Source organism: Bufo bufo, chromosome 4, assembly GCF_905171765.1.
Source record: "Bufo bufo chromosome 4, aBufBuf1.1, whole genome shotgun sequence".
In the NCBI taxonomy this organism is placed as follows: domain Eukaryota; kingdom Metazoa; phylum Chordata; class Amphibia; order Anura; family Bufonidae; genus Bufo; species Bufo bufo.
The window spans coordinates 171,614,151-171,632,280 of NC_053392.1; the positions used below are offsets into that span (position 1 = coordinate 171,614,151).

Genomic DNA, 18,130 nt, shown 5'->3' on the forward strand with positions numbered 1-18,130 from the left:
AGCAAAGGAGGCAATATGGATAATCACAATACATTAGTAAGTGGCTTGCAGTGATGGTCAGTTCGCAGTGTTCGCCAGCGAACACATGTGGGCTGCCATCTTTAGTAAGGTAGACTCACCCGTCCGGCGATGCACAGGTAAGCCCTTACCTGTGCCGCGAGCTGGTCTGAAATCAAATGCGGTCACCGGGAGCAGGCAGTTCCGAGAACAGCCCGATGAAACCTCCCAGCGGCTGTTCTCGGAATTGCCTGCTCCCGGTGACCGCATTTGATTTTAGACCGGCTCCCGACACAGGCACAGGTAAGGGCTTACCTGTGCATCACCGGACGGATGAGTCTACCTTACTAAAGATGGCAGCCCGCATGTGTTCGCGGGCGAACACTGCGAACTGACCATCACTGGTGGCTTGTATTAACTTTCTCTACATAATAAATGCCACTTACTGAAGTGATACAACCCCTTTAAAGCTTGCTATTGAATTTTGTTTGCATTCAAATCCCTTGTAATCAATGGAGGGCGCACTCACTTGTTTTTACCTGCTCATAGACTCATTCATTAACATTTTTTAGGACATCTTTTTTACGCTGTTGCCCTTAGTGGTATATAGTGTGACTGACATTATACCAGGAATACTGTTGTGCGTGCACAGGCTGGTTGACTCATGATAGTGGTGCATTTTACTTTATTCTGTAACAGTTGCTGGCTGTCAATCTCACAAAATGTCCCTCCAGGTCCAGTCCTGTACACAGTGTTATAGCAATAATGTTTGCAGAAGTTGGTAATGTAATTAGACCCCTGTCCCCGAGAGTCCCTGACCCTGTAAGAGAACAGTAACACTATAAGTTCTGGACAATGACCCATGCCATGAGCTTATTACATAATGATATACTCCCATTTCAATCTACAAATGAATGCTTTATTGTAATAATGCATAAATCCTGAAAAAAATATGAACAGTAGCACAGTAAAGTTTGGGTCGGGTGTAAGGGCCTAGTGTCATTTTTATACCTGAGTCTAGAAACATTAAAATGTATCTGTGGTTGTAAATGTACCAGACACCAGCAGTGGACGAATGAGGTCAGGATCCCTGGGCAATAAAGGCCATAGGCCCTTACCAGTTGTGATGCACTTGAGTTGGGTTAACACATTGCCTTTCAGCAGAACATATCTCTTGCATTTTTACAGACTTTATTCCAAGTCATTTCTAGGTAGGAGCCCTCAGGTACTGCTTTAATACCAGAATGGTCAGACCACTCCTGCTAAACAGACCTTCACAAAACCTTCCAATTGTAATTGTATGGTGTTTTCCATTGACCCTCTTGCCAGCTATTGGAATAAAAATAGGTTGATGCCTATGGCGTACAGTGTCAGAATGAAACTAAAGCCATCCACATTTGGACGTCAGCTATCTCTCTTGACTCCATCCACATTTGATTCAGCCAAACACGTATGTGTATTCAGTGGGGAGAAAGCCACTGCCAGACACTTATGGTGGTGGCTTATCTTTCGGAAGGATAAAAGGATGGGGGAAAGTCACGACCTCCCCACACACATTAGACTGGGTGAACCTACTAATGTTTACAGCGGCCTTTAGGCATTGTAGTAATATTCTAGGCCTACCTAAAATATGTCTTCACTACCTCTTTATTGTCTGCAGCTTGAAACATCTGCTAGCATTGCAGATATGTACATTAAAAAGTGGTGGCCATTAAATCTGATTCACAGAGTGTTCTTTGAGCTTCTAGCTGTTCTAGACATGTTTTATCATCTCCTAGCTATTATAATCCTAAATGGCTTGCAGGCAGGGCAAGGACAAAACTCTTCTGCTGTTGGTTTATTTTCATAACTGAAATGTGTTGTAATGTTGGCTTGTTGCAATACCTCCTGGTGGTATATGTTCAACTGAAAAAGAGGTGGGGACATAGTCTTATAGATCATTGCTACGGCTTCACGTTGCCTGGTCTCTTCAGTTCAGCTCAGATCATGTCTCCTGAAGGGCATTAATAAATTAAAGATTATGCAGGGAAGGGCTTTTAAATGGTGCATACATGTTCTGAATTAGAAAATTGGAAAGAAGCATAATCTATAGTGTAGGTTTGGAGGTTCATCCAGGTATCTGCAAACCTATGCAAATAGCTTAAATACTTGGTTAAAAGTAAATATCGTAAGGGATGCAGTGCCCCCTCGGGGAGTGCGTGGAGGAGAATGGAAGTGGTAGTTATTACCCAGAAGGTGGTTTGACTACTCACAGGTCATAGTGGTGATCTCCCCCTCTGGATCTCCCTAGGGCTCAGCAATGTCAGGAGGGCGCACCCTTTCTCCCTCCGAGGCATTCCTTGGAGTTTGGGCTCCTGTGTGGTGGTAGTTGGGGTGCCATTGATGTTGGGTATTTGTCTGGGTGCAAGGCATAGCAGGTGCAATGATCGATGGATGATGGAGTAAGTAATCAGGCCAGTTACTGTAGTATCAATAAATAAGTCTCTCTTTACTAAAGTGCATAGTGGGAGTAGTAGTATACCAGACAGTAACAAGACACAGTTCCAAAGCAATCCTTTCCAGGTAGCAGCATATGTAAAGTGACTAGAGATGAGCAAATAAAAAAAAAAATTGATTTGCCGGTTTGCCAATTTTTTTTAAAAAACATTTGGTTCTATCCGAATATATTTGCGGCAAATTTCATTAAAAAAACGGCTATTTCCTGGCTGCAGAGAGCCTTTATAGTGGTGTAGAACACGCATAGGGAGTCTGCTTTGGTAGTGAAATAATACTGTAAGTCCGTATGACATGCAGATGACAAGCGTCGCTCTTAGGCCTCATGCACACAACCGTTCTGTTTTTTGCGGTCCGGAAGCTGCCCGTGTTCCTTCCGCAATTTGCGGAACGGAACGGGTCGGCCCATTGGCCGCAAACCGGACAAGAATAGGACATGTGATTTTTTTTTTGGGAGCCACGGAACAGAGCAACGGATGCAGACAGCACACGGAGTGCTGTCCGAATCTTTTGCAGCCCCATTGAAATGAATGAGTCCGCACCCGAGCCGCAAAAACTGCGGCTCGGATGCGTACCCGAACTACGGTCGTGTGCATGAGGCCTTAGAATTACTGCACACTTCACTTATTTGGGCAGTCACGGGACGAAAACTGACCAAATAACTCAAGTATGAACTCAGGCTTAGGCTACATGCACACGACTGTTGTGTGTTTTGCGGTCCGCAAATTGCAGATCCGCAAAGCACGGATGGCGTCTGTGTGCGTTCCGCAATTTGCGGAATGGCACGGACAGCCTTTAATATAACTGCCTATCCTTGTCCGGAAAACGCACAAGAATAGGACATGTGATTTTTTTTTTGCTGAGCCATGGAACGGAGCAACGGATGCGGACAGCACATGGAGTGCTGTCCGCATCTTTTGCGGCCCCATTGAAGCGAATGGGTCCGCATCCGAGCTGCCAAAACTGCGGCTCGGATGCAGACCAAAACAACGGCTGTGTTCATGAGGCCTTACAGGTTGATGTTAGCGCCAAGAAGAAGCGCACTCCTTTTACACGGTCATCAGCTGATTCCACATAGATTTCTACATAACCTTTTCTATTAAACGCTTATACAGGTAGAGCCCCCCGACAGAGTGAAGAGGGTGTCAGCAGTAAGTTGTGTTGATGTCACTGATTATTTTGCCCTACCGCATGCTGAATGGCAAATATATTTTTATTTTGCCACTAATACACGGCAAAAATGGCTTTAGAACAGATAACTGCACCGCTGATCGGTAAATATATTTTTTCTTTTTCCACTAATACATGCCACAAAAGGCTTTACAACAGTTAACTGTATCACTTAACAGCAAATATATTTTACTTTTACCACTAATGCACAACAAAAAGGACTGTAATTTTTAGGACTGGCTGCTGATTGGCTGCAAGCATGGCATACGTGCAGCAGCCATTTTAGGAAAAAATGAGATTCGTTACCACGAATCGCAGGAAAATTCGGCTTCCGTGCGAATCAAATTTTTCCTGAAATTCTGATCGAATTCCACTTCGTAGCTTTGATTCGCTCATCTCTAAAAGTGACAATAATAGAGGTTGTTGTACTCCTCTTTGTCTCACTATAAAGCCTCTCTTTGCAGAACCATAAGCATGCAATGAGGTACTTGTTGAATGTTTCTGCGAGTCCCATGCTGAAGGGTGCAGATATAGGATACAGTTCGACAGGGGCGTAGCTAAAGGCTCATGGGCCCTGGTGCAAGAGTTCAGCTTTGGCACCCCTTTTCTTAGTGCTTTGTGGCAAGGGGCAGGGAAGCACATAACCTTCGTGCTGCCTGAGGCAAAAATTGAAATGGCACCCTCCTTCCCTTGTCAAATTCTTGATCTTACCCCTTCCCTCCAGCCAGAAGTGTAACTTGACCAGTATGCAGTTTCTATAATACCGGTGTCTTCTTATGTGGCAAAAGGGTCTTTGGGCCCCCTTAGGCTCCTGGGCCCGGTAGCAACTGCTACCCCTGCAAAATAAATTCAACCTAAATCAAAAGTGCTCAGATTGCCCTGAAAAGCTGTGTATGACACTCTGGGGTCACTCTAGGACCTTATGCAATTCTGTTCAAGCTCTTTAATGCCAATACAGCAGTATACAGTAGTAATATCAAAGTGACAGTCACATATATGTCTATGGGAAAAAGCATGGTAGACGGTGGTAACAAACAGTCTGTTTCATAACACACTACGCTGTTAGTGACTTCCTGGTTTTGACCCTGCTTGGTATATTACTTTGCGTTGGTTTCTTCTTTATTTCTAATAGTATTTTCTGATTTTGACTTGCGTGTCTGACTTCCCCTTTTGTCTCTCCAAGGTCCTGCACACTTAGTTAGGTCACGGACCTTCGCCCTGTTGGGGGTCACTGTTTAGGACAGATCGTCCAAGTAGGTAGGGAATGTAGTGAGGGTGAAGGTTAGAAATGCACTGTTCTCTATCTGACGTGACAGGAAAATTCTCCTGATTCGAATCTTAACAAATTCTGATTCCTTAGTTAAAGACTTGATTAGCTCATCTCTAGTTTACATATTTTGCAGGAGACAATAATAACTAACCTAGTTCCTAGATGGCATTTACTCACTAAAAAGATAAATGGAAATAAATCCACTGCATCAAATATAATCAAATAAAGGTGTAATTTCTTTGAGGCATCAATTTATTTTCCAAACTTATGGGTGACCTTCTCAGCATCCAAAATAAAAGGCAAAAATGGACAGAAAGGAATCGTATAGTGTAGAGAGCCACTCAGGCGTAGTGTGATAGCGGAACTTGTCCTCTGACTTAATTTAATTTTAGAGTTGAAGAGCAGATTAGTTAATGAAGCACCTATTCAGCAAGACAGTTCAATCTCTACCATAAGGTTAAACAAAATTAGTTTTCTTCATCTTGACAGATATTTCAGTATATTACATTATAGCGGGATATTAGCAGATATAAATCTAAGGCATTTTAAAACTAACCTAAAAAATGATCTTAATGGAGGGAAAGGAAAATAATTGAAAAGTAATGTAGTTGTGGGTAGCAGGAAACTATACCCCATCATAGGTATCGCCAGTAAAGACTTAATCATAAAGTTGTACTAAATGTAGTGTCTTTTTAATATACTAAATGGTGGATTACTCAGAGTCTGGGACAAGGCAAAAGCCCCCATGAGGTAGAAAGTAAGGGTCTTCAACAGTGATGCTGCAGAAGAAAAAAATGTCCTGCTTTCTCCAACAAGATGGGGCAACATGCCACACCTCACAAAACTCACTGGCACGGGTTTATAAACTTACGAAGGAGCGAACTGTGAGAAAAGGGTTATGGCCACCACGTTCCCCAGACTGGTCTACATACGATTTTTATCTGTGGGGAAATTTAAAACAGAAAGTGTAGGCTTCCAAGCCACATACCCTGGATGAACTAAACAAAAATATCATAAACACTATCCACAGCATCACTGTTGACAAGCTGTAAGCAGTATCAGCAAACATAATCCAACGTGCCCAAAGATGCATAGACATGAACAGGGACCATTTTCCCTTGTGGGTAATTAAAAAATAAAACACTTCACTTGCTCGTTCATCTTCTCATATTATTGCTGGAGGCAGGCTACTTTCTCATGGGCCACCCTGTATTGTTACCCTCAGGAAATACATCCAGGCCGCTCTTGAACTCTTTTAGTGAGTTCACCATCACCACCTCTTCTGGCATAGGAGTTCCATAGTCTCACTGCTCTTACAGTAAAGAACCTTCACCTATGTTTGTGTAAAAACCTTCTTTCCTCTAGAAGCAGAGGATGCCCCCTCATCACAGTCCTGGGAATAAAAACATCATGAGAGAGATCTCTGTACTGAACCTGATATATTTATACACGGTTATTAGATCTCCCCTCAGTCGTTTTTTGTAAACTAAATAAACCTTATTGTGACTATCTTTCTGGGTACTGTAGTCCACCCATTCCAGTTATTACTTTGGTTGACCTCCTCTGAACCGTCTCTAGTCTGCTATGTCTGTCTCGTCTACCGTAAATTGTACACAATACACATGTGTGGTCTGACTAGTGATTTGTAAAGTATATAACTAAATTCTTGTCATGTGCCCTTTTGATGCTGGAGTTGGAGGGAGAGAGCTTCTTCTGTAGTACTTCTATAAACATCAGAGGGTGAAGGACCTTTGATGATGTCATCACAAGTCCTGCACTCTCCTAACATTGGAACTAAACCATTGTCAGTGCAGTTTCTTTACTCCTAAACAGTTTAGCTTTCTAAGGGTTCAACCTGCACTGATCTACAAGTAATGCTATGTATGTTGGTGTTCATATTAATAATTCTAAGCAAGTAATTACAGAAATGAAAAGACAAAATGTCATTTTTTTAAAATTAAATATTAATGACAAAGATTTATTTGTAACCTAAAAGTCGATTTTCTCTTTCCTGTTATATTATAGTTTTGCATTGCATTTTTAATTTGTCTCACAGCAGGAGAATTCAGTGTCTATAACTTTTCATGAACACTATCTTTTTAATAAGAATTTCTCAGTAATGAGGAGGACTTTGCATTCTTATAGTTCAATGTAATTTATTATCTTAGTATAAAGCTGTACAGTATTTCAGTTAGTCATAGTTGATCTATGAAGGTCTGTCTGAAACAGCCCTATTTAAAACTGAAAAAAAATGTGTCTGTTGATTGGAAGTCCTGTGCTCTCTTTCTGCATAATCTCGGCATAAGCATACGACTGGCAGAAGTAAGCTCTTGCACTGCGCCATACTATTACAGAGCTGGGAGTGTACCTGCCAATCATAGCCTAGCACCCGGTGAAATGCTGGAGAGTAGAGAAACTTCCAAATTTCTACAGGTCATTTGTATATTTTAATTTCACACCGCTATGACATACATCCTCCAAATTATTCACCTAAAATCTATCAAGTGTTTGACTGCTGTCAACCTTTTTTTATACTGAAATATAAAATATATTTGTGGATGCATTTTACACATCTGGGTGTCATTAACCAAATCCCATGCAATGTGACGGCCGTGACTTAGTGAACAGCTAATTGCACGGTATCAATGGTGCTACACAGTAGTGGTCTTGTCCCAGGAATACCGCAGAGGGATTTTGTGTGACTGAGCGGTGCTAGGAGAACTTTCAGAACAGTATGGTTTTGCACAAACAGTACTTAGAAAGTTAATGACGCATATCAGATTTCAGGACTGCCATTACTGTCCTAGTTTTTGTGCATCAGAGCAAATCTCATAGAATAAGTTTGCATTATTTTTCCAGTATGCAGCTATGAGGCACTTAAATGGTCTCTAAATGATACAACAGAAAAGATTGTTGGGTAATTGGATGAATTCGTAAAGTCATTCTATAGTACGGAAAATGATACCATATAGAAAATAATCTAGAAATAGTCAGGTATAGTCTCATACAGCATCATGGCCTGAAGTGTCAGAAAAGCATCTGAATGTTTTACCAGATATGATGTCCCAACACTTGGAAGGTTAACAATGTTTCTTCTGTATATCCTGATCAATAAAAGAGATTCCCACAAAATGAAAGTCATTTGCCTATTATGATTATAAAGTATGAGATCCAAACCTTTGCAAGGTTGAGTCCCATTGTTGTATGAGGGAAATTTCCGTTCATAGGTGGGTAACCCATGTAGGACTTTCATCTATTAGCCAGAGCAGAGGCAGCTACAAAGAGTTTCTCCTTCTGAAAAACCTGTCACATTTGTGCATTCCATGGGCAGCCCTTTGATTTCAATAAACGAGTTGAAATACAACCGTTATTCCCAAAAAAGTTGAGACGCTACGTAAAATGGAAATATATGTAAATAAGAACAGAATGCAATGATTGACAAATCTCATAGACCCATATTATTTTCAAAATAGGTCATAGAACACATATTAGGTGTTGAAAGTGAGAGATTTTACCATTTCATGAAAAAAATTAACTCATTTAGAACTTGATGGCAGCAACACATCTCAAAAAAGTTGGGACAGGGCCATGTCTACCATTGTGTAGCATCCCCTCTTTTAACAACAGTCTGTAAACGTCTAGGAAGTGAAGAGATACTACCTGGTTCCTTCATAGTTGCAAGAAACCCTGTGATTAGCTTGTCATCAGAAGACCCAATATCCAATGTGGTCATCTGGTTTAAAGAAAAACAGGTTTGTAATTAATGTAAACAATGAACATGAGACATTATATAGGACATGACAACCCCTTTCTATATATACAAACTAAGAAGACAGGTTGGCATTAGCAGGAGGTGCTCAAACCCACACAGGTGCACTCTGCAGTCTCACTAAATCCTCAAACTGATTTTAAAATTGAGAGATTAGTCAACATGTCCTACGGTGTAGAACATGTCTAAGCCCGGACACCACGACAAGGTTTCTCAAGTAGCCCGGGACCCTACACTCTCCTACCTGAGCCGTATGGGCGATACCAGGAGCCAGTGGGCAAATTACAGGAGCATAAGGCCGACTCACAAACAACTCACCAGTTACCTCCAGCATGTGGCCATGCTTGCAATGGGAGGAGGGAGGAGTCTGTGAGTCCCACTCAAGACTTGCTGATATGTCCCAGGCCTCACAGGTGCACCTTAATGTGACCTGTAGATGGAAAACAGGCACATTTAAATAGGAGTTTATACACCTCCAGGAATCTATATATACAAACTAAGAAGACAGGTTGGCATTAGCAGGAGGTGCTCAAACCCACATGCAGTTGTGCATATATATAGGGGAGCAAATCCTGCACTTGTGGCCCAGAGATGCTTAGCACTTGTTGGCCCTTTTGCCTTCACTCTGCGGTCCAGCTCACCCCAAACCATCTCGATTGGGTTCAGGTCCGGTGACTGTGGAGGCCAGGTCATCTGGCGCAGCACCACATCACTCTCCTTCATGGTCAAATAGCCCTTACTTTCAAAGTTTTCCCAATTTTTCGGCTGACTGACTGACCTTCATATCTTAAAGTAATGATGGCCACTAGTTTTTCTTTACTTAGCTGCTTTTTTCTTGCCATAATACAAATCCCATTATTAAACCTGACAGGGCACACCTGTGAAGTGAAAACCATTTCAGGGGACTACCTCTTGAAGCTCATCAAGAGAATGCCAAGAGTGTGCAAAGCAGTAATCAAAGCAAAAGGTGTCTACTTTGAAGAACCTAGAATATGACATATTTTCAGTTGTTTCACACTTGTTTGTTATGTATATAATTCCACATGTGTTGATTCATAGTTTTGATGCCTTCAGTGTGAATCTACAATTTTCATAGTCATGAAAATAAAGAAAACTTTTTGAATGAGAAGGTGTGTCCAAACTTCTGGTCTGTACTGTATATATATATATATATATATATATAGAGAGAGAGAGAGATGAAAAAAGTAGGACTGCAGTCCGAAATAGTGGTAAAGTGAAGAATTTTAATCACCCATAATATGGCAAACTTGCGACGTTTCGGCTCACAAGAGCCTTCCTCAAGCCTGAGGAAGGCTCTTGTGAGCCGAAACGTCGCAAGTTTGCAATATTATGGGTGATTAAAATCCTTCACGTTACCAGTATTTTGGAGTGCAGTCCTACTTTTTTCGTCTCTATATTATCGGGTATTGCCGTTACCCTACATTGGACCTTGCACCCACATCCTGGTTGGTGCTCCCACTGGACTTTCCTTTTCTCTATATATATATATAAATAAACAACTGTAACAGCAATTTTTTGGTCACCTTGCCTCACAAAAAGTGTAATATTGAGCGATTAAAAAGTAATTTGTACCCCAAAATGGTACCAATGAAAATGCCATCTCATTCTGCAAAAACAAGCCCTCACACAGGACTATAGTCAGAAAAAATAAAATGGCTCTCAATATGGTGACTAGTGTTGAGTGCGAATATTCGAAAAGCTAATTTTTAGCACGAATATCGGCACTTCAAGAATTTGTGAATATTTAGAATATAGTGCTATATAATGACGAATATTAGTTGTTGTTTTTTTTACACAGTACACATCAGGTGATCATCCCTCCCTTCTTCTATCTTGTGGGCCAATGAGAAGGCTTTGTCTGAGCTTAGCAACATCCCTAGCAACCAATAGAAAGTTGCCTACCCCTTACTATATAAGAACCTCCCCAGCAGCTATTTTCTAAAGTTTATTGCAGTTATGAAAGAGAGAGCAGTGTCATTGCTGTGCTCTGTGCTTTGTTGTATTACATTAGACAGTTAACTTATATATATAATTCAGATAGTTAGGGGGAGATAATCAGTGTAGGTTAGATTGATCTATAGTGTAGCTGATCCAGTGCAGGGTGTTAGGCAGTGTGATAGGTTCTGCTGTCCATACATGCATGCTACAGACATAGTGCTGTGATGTCACAAGTTGCACGTATTGCGAAAAAATATGCGCATCATTAAAAGCTGAAAATTCGCAAGCACAAATATATTGGATCACTCTATCTGCATATAAAGCTATTCTAATGTTCTGCCGTGCCAACCATTTTCTCCAGTCTCAGTAAACATATACCAGCTGGAAAAATGTAGCATAAGTGACCCACACCGGTATTTTGCGTGCATTACGCGAATAATACATTGCCGACTTTCTCAATCAAGAACATAATCTCAAATTCGCAAATATATGACGAATATTCTACAAAATATTTGCGAAATATCGTGAATTCGAATATTGCCCCTGCCGCTCATCACTAATGGTGACACTAATACAGGATTTTTTTTCAATAATACCTTTTTGTGTAAAACTGAAAAATAAATGTTTTTTAAAAATAGACATATTAGGTATTTCTGTCCCATTTAGGGTAGTTTCACACTAGCATTAAAATCAACTGGCAGGCTGTTCTGTCAGCCTGCTAGAGATCATCGTATCTGGTATACACGGGTACTGCCTTTTCCCATCGAAGCCCATTGACTTTAATGGGACCTGGCAGATTCCGAACTGCTTCCGGCATAAGTGCTGGTCATCATCCAGACAAAAAGCGGTGCAAGCAAGCGTCCCATTTAAGTCAATGTGGCCTGGCAATGCTTTGGCCATTTCCAGCTATGTCCGATATGATGAACTATGGCAGGCTGTTCCCCTGCCGGAACAACCTGCCAGATGGTTTTGACGCTATTGTGAAACTAGCCTTATGGGTTATTTGTCTACTTCCCCTTATATATGGTTCCCCTAATGCAGCCTACATTTCTTATTATGCCTCTGGATCTTCAGAGACAGAGATGTAAAGTATCATCATCACAGTACACTTGCTATGCTCCAGGGCAGCAAGTGATAGATCAGTTGCATACTGTAATGTCCCCTAACTCACACTGCAGAGTCCCAGTGTATCCCATTTGAGGCAGCTTCAGCCTATCCTCCCTGCCTCCTGCTTGTGATAAGTTTCTCTTCATCAGCTCTTGCAAGCAAGAAGCAGGAGAAAGCAGTGTGATGCTGCATCCCATAGAAATACACTAGGGATTCTGAACACGGTACGCTCAGAAACAGAAACACCCGAACATTTAGGAGGTCATTTTTTTTAAGACTTGCATTTAAGACGCCAGTCTTAATAACCCCTATATGTGGCGGTGGATCTATCGAAGTTATAAAGAGGTGCCGGCCTCTACATTACTTCGGCGCATCCAGCACCAGTCTAAATGTCAGCCAGCTTTCTAGCCATCTTACATTTTGACCATTTTCTATGCCTAAAACAGGCGTAGAAAATGATTAATGCCATGCCACCCACTTTTTTAGACCTGGCGTGAGTTGGGAGTAAGTCGCAGCTTAGTCGCTGACCGTTGCGTCGTGATCTGCGCCTGAAATACACTTAATATAGGCATATTTCTGGATAATAAATGACTCCCTTAGTGTGAACCAGGGGAGTTCTATAACTCTGTGGCTACAGACTTGACTAATATATCATTGCCCTTCTTATCTCTTATGGCAGAATTTATGTCTTCAGCAGCACTGAGTAGATGGGGGACATAGTGAGGCACAAGGGGGGTGGAACTTGGTTGGGAGGGAAGGTGAAAGAAGGTGAAGCTGGCAGGGGGGATTTCATAGATGCTAATGTAATGCTGTAATTCACAGGAAGTCAGTGATACAGGGAAGATTGACCTTCTGTCTACACAAGGTGCAAGGTCTGGACAGAAGGTCAGACTCGCATCGCATGACACAGCAACCCATAATGAGAAGACTCAAATGTAGATGCAAGTGATCTAGGATCAGACAAATCACAGTGCTAGAATATTGCTAGTGAGAAGTATACATCCAAAACATTGCTGGAGTTCCTATTTAAGTTTTATTTACATTAAAGCGGAAAACTCCCTTAATTATAAAGGTGCCATAGCCGCCTTTGTATTGTGAGTAGTTTTCTTCTGGATGGTGACAGAAAGGTAACCAAGAGTAGCCGTCTATTATCTAGCAAGTGATTCTTACTCTTTGCATTTTACCTCTGGCGTCCTGCACTTTAGAGAGCGACTTTGGGACATTGTTAGGGAATTAGCTCAGTAATAATTGCGGAGTTATTTACTGTGATTTTTCTGTTCCATTTTGGGCTCTTCTGAATGTAATATCCACTTTGCTATGGGGTGCCAGAAAGTTGTACATTTATGGAAGTACAGCAGTTCTTAAGTGAAATCTTATTTCCTCAACTCTTCTATTGTCTAATCTGTCTCATCGAATAAAAATAAATAAATAAATAAATGTCATCAAATAAGGGCGGATGCTACCACGTGGTTCTGCTTCTGGCAAGATGTCACCATTTTGTGGTGAAGCAATGGAAAATGTTAAAAGTAAGATGCCATTTTAAAAGCAGAAGCCCAGAGGTGTCGTGATAATGGTTTGCATATGGCGGGGCCAGCGTTAGCATGTTTTAGGCTTATACTGCACAGCTACCTTTTTGGCAGGGGAACAGCGCGCTACAGTTTATTGTAATTCTGGAATCAAATAAATGATTTACGATTTAGCGGCAGCGATCCCCGGAGGTATAGAGAAGCACGAAGCACTTATAGATACTTGTCCTTTTTTTAGGTCTTCTTATGGTATGGAGTTTTTTTTTTTTTTTTCTTTGACGGTATAGAGAACTTTTGTTCATAACCTCGCCAGTTTGTGGTATATTGAAAAGTGTCCGTCTGGTGGAGCAGCCTAGCTTTCCAGTGCAGGCTAAGGCTGGTCTGTGTGCTTCTAGTTAAGAAGGAAGTGACTGTGATCGGTCTGAAGAATGCACCATTTATAAACACCCCTCCTTTCCTTTTATACTCATGTGCGAGATGTAGCAGAGTGAACGCAGGCAGTACACAAGGCAGAGCAGGCTGCGCAGGAGAGCGGACTCAGCCTGGAAGTGATCTGCAGTCCTAGGGCTTTGCCTTTCCATCTAGTGATTTTCCAAGCGCTTCTGCTTCTCTTTTCGCCCCCCCCTCCGCCCTCCCTTCTTGTAAAGGGGAGGCTGTTTTATTGGAAAATAACCTAGTTCAGCCCATTAACTGCATGCTGCATGTCGGGCAGATCGAAAACCTCCATGCAAAAAGCTGATGCAGAAGACTTCTTTACATTTGATGGATATTTTCTCTGCTTATTGCATAGTAATGAGCTTCTGACAGGCGCGACCTTTCATAAGACAGCCCACATTATTGGCTTTCTGCCCAGAATATTGCTGCAACATTATCTGTGATTGGTTATCTTCCTATCATGCATTGCTTCACAAGAGAAGCTGCCTTTTTTTTTTAAATAAACCTACGATGGCTGGCTGCAATATGCTACTCTGTAAGTATTGTGCATGGGGGAAAGCAGGCAGGCTTAGATTCCACGCTGTAGCCACATGGGAGAGGGGGTGAAAGTACAGGAGAAAGTAAAGTGCTGCTTGGTTAAAATGGTAACATGTTTGTTTTTTCTACAGGTTGGTACTAAGAAGTGCCTTTCCTGACGTCTCTGCTGCTTGGACCCGCTTGTAGAGCAGCTTCTGCTTTTTTGCCTTGCTTGCTGCCAGCTACACTGCAACGAGAGCCCAGCCACCCTCCTCATCTAGACAACCCCCCTCCCCAATTCTGTTCTTAATCAAGAGAAACCCTGGTGCATAAGGCACCGTCTTATACCGTTCTGTAGTAGAATCCAAACTGAGGTATCTGCTTCTGTAAGACGAAATCAAGGACAGACATACAGGGGATAGAGAGAGAGAGGGAGAGAAAACCTCAATTATTATTCTACAGCGCAGCATCTATATATGCCAAGCTAATCAATACCCAACCCGACCGAATCGCCAGTCCAGCTGTGTGGAGATTACCTCTCGGAAAACTTTACACTGAGAGGACTTTTTGAAAAATTTATTCCGGCGAAGGGGCTGCCACGTTTTCACGCTTGCATTTTGGGTTGACTATCGGAAACACCGAATGGGCAACTGAAAGTACGGAGAAGTTGCGGGGCCTCGGCACTGATACCCACCACCGAATGATTTTAAGATCACGGATCACATCATCTCTGAAGAACGAGAGCGGGACATCTGTATGCAGATACGCACAGCACAGATTTACAATTTAAAAACCACACGGAAAAAAAAAAAAGAGAGGACGACTGGAGTTTGCCTTTAACTCTCGACTTCAGAGACGTTGTTCTTCTTCTTCGTTTTTTGTTTTTTTTAACTACCTTTAAGTTTTAAGTATGGCTGTTAGCGTGGCACCGATTCGGGACACAAAATGGCTAACGTTGGAAGTGTGTCGGGAGTTCCAGAGAGGGACTTGTTCACGGCCAGACACAGAATGTAAATTTGCACACCCATCAAAAAGCTGCCAAGTTGAAAATGGACGAGTAATTGCCTGCTTTGATTCATTGAAAGTGAGTAAACATTCCCATCTATTTTAAGGGTGAACACCCATTCTAGTCTTGTATTAACTGCAAAGTGAAATACGACACCGCAGTATTATATATATATATATATATATATATATATATATATATATATATATAGCGTATATATATATATATATATATATATATATATATAGTGTGCGTGTGTACGTTCTTGCACTGTAGAGCTGAATTTGTCATTTATCTGGTTCTTCACTGCACTATGATTGATTACTCATGATAACTCAGGTCAGCAGACTGCAGATAGCTGCAGTCCTATGTAAAACTACCGACAACACATAATCAGTTATGCTACATTTGACAAACTCAGCTTTGCTACATCTACTGTGTATTCTGTATTAATCAGATAGATACTATTATATATATAAATCCCCAGGATAAAGCCATCATATATGAAATGTTCTTATATAAAGTTTAAAAAATTGGCAACACTCCAAAAATCCCAAAAGTGAGGACTTTATTCAGCCTATATAGATACATATATATATAAAGAAAGTCTTCACTGTGTTGGATTGTCGAGGAGCTGCCCATTATATCTATAATTACAATGTCGATAATGGTTCTCACTGTGTCCAGGTCGTCATTTCCATTCTTCTTCATCAATTACCATTTGCATGTTATCCCAAGGTTGAGCTTTCACCCATAGGCTTTGTAAATGGAGGTCAGCATTCGATACCTGCTGTGTTATAGTTTCCCTCCACGATGTATTGCTTCGCTTGCTCAGTAATGGAAAAGTAGCTGCATCATTTTAAGGAATTACGCTGAACGACAACTGGTACAACTGGTGGTTTATTCGTTTATTACTCGTGATTTATGGGTGCTGTGCAAAATGACAGAATGACCGACACAATATGTAGAGTGTGCATTTGAAAAGGAAGGCCATGTCCAGGCTGCATTTATTAGATATAATAAAAGCTGGTTGTGCGCGCTTGCTGGCCCAATTATAAGCCATTAAACTCCAGGACCACCCAAAAGGATTATGGCCTCAGTCTGCAGTGATGGCTCACCTTGGCACTCCAGCTGTGGTGAAACTACGACTCCCAGCATGCTCCATTTATTTCTATAGAGTTCTGAGAGCAGCCATGCAAGGGGGGCATCTTGGGAGTTGTAGTTTTACCACAGCTGGAGTGCCGGAGGTTAGCCATCACTGGTCTATAGTGACTACTTTTCAAATGCATAAAAGTGAGTCTGTTTTAGGTACTGCAAAAGGATTCCAGTATATTGTTCTTGTCTTATAGTTATATAGTAATGAGGGAATCATGTCTAAATGACTGTCTAGTTCATGTCTCTGAACAGAGATCATCTTAATATTATATATTGCCCCCAAGGCAGTAGGGTCTCAGAGGCCGTGCTACATGTGAAGGGTGTACGTTTTGTGTTGACATGTTCTTGGTAGGGGATTAATATGACACAGAAGGTAGCCGAGTGAGTAGGGGCATGTCTGTCATTATACATTACTGATAAAGGTATCATTATAGGAGTCCTGATGTCAGTAATTTACTGAATGAGCCGGTAATTACTCCAGTTATATCTGTCAAGGGGGAGGGTAAGGTTATTCAGATTGAGGGTTCATTTTTTTAAAATGCAAATCAATAAATTCTAGAATTTGCATGTGGCTAGATATTTAGATGGATAAATTGAGAGAAAGAAAGAAAATAGGTAAAGGATAGATGGATAGATAGATAGATAGATAGATAGATAGATAGATAGATAAGAGATAGATAGATAATAGATAGAAAATAGATAGATAGATAGATAGATAGATAGATAGATAGATAGATAGATAGATAATAGATAGATAATAGATGATAGATAGATAGATAGATAGATAGATAAATAATAGATAGATAGATAATAGATAGATAATAGATGATAGATAGATAGATAGATAGATAGATAGATAGATAGATAGATAGATAGATAGATAGATAATAGACAGGCAGATAGATAGATAATAGATAGAATAGATAATAGACAGATAATAGATGATAGATAGATGAATAGATAGATAATAGACAGATAATATATAGATAGATAGATAATAGACAGATAATATATAGATAGATAGATAATAGACAGATAATATATAGATAGATAGATAATAGACAGATAATATATAGATAGATAGATAATAGATAGATGAATAGATAGATAGATAGATAGATAGATAGATAGATAGATAGATAGATAGATAGATAGATAGATAGATACTGTAGTCACAAAAGTTTGTGCACTAAAAGAGAACAAGATGGTATCTTTCAGTTGTCGTGACCTGGAAACCCCACAGCTAGACATATTCAGAAGCTGACCTCAATGGATATTCTACACCGACATCTCTCTATCCCGTTAATCACTTGCATGGTTTGCTTTTAATATAAGCTGCTCTCACCCCCTGATCACTCGCTTTCATCTATACAGAATCTCCCTGTGGAATACTTCCTGACCAGCCTCTTACTTTCTTATAACTGATGGGGGTCAGGTTTACAGGTTTCGGTAGTGACCCCAGTTTAACATAAATGTACAGTAACATGTGAAGGAGAAGATGACTACACTGTGGTAATATACTGTATTATGTAGATTTATTGTAACCTGGTTTACAAATACAGTACTTGTGCAGGTTTGATTTAGGGGAATTAACCCTTAAATGGAGGTCACCATTCAATATTTGCCGGGACCCCCGCCGATCAGATGTTTGAGAAGGCACCAGCGCTCCTGTGAGTGCCGCGGCCTCCTCACAGTGCTGTACATTGTATGGTTGCTGTGCTTGGTTT

The 18,130-nt window shown here is 40.9% G+C and overlaps 1 protein-coding gene across 11 annotated transcripts in view; it reads left to right on the forward strand.

The window, feature by feature from the left end:
• MBNL1 (muscleblind like splicing regulator 1) overlaps positions 1-18,130 on the forward strand; it is a 209,371-nt gene that overhangs the window by 21,361 nt on the left and 169,880 nt on the right. For 8 of the 11 annotated variants that reach the window (XM_040428111.1, XM_040428114.1, XM_040428117.1 and 5 more), the window contains exon 2: positions 14,395-15,326. The exons of 1 other annotated variant lie outside the window; for it this stretch is intronic. In XM_040428111.1, the coding sequence (XP_040284045.1) occupies positions 15,153-15,326 (174 nt within the window). In that variant the 5' untranslated portion in view covers positions 14,395-15,152. 2 more of the 11 variants (XM_040428113.1, XM_040428112.1) reach the window with 2 other exon arrangements.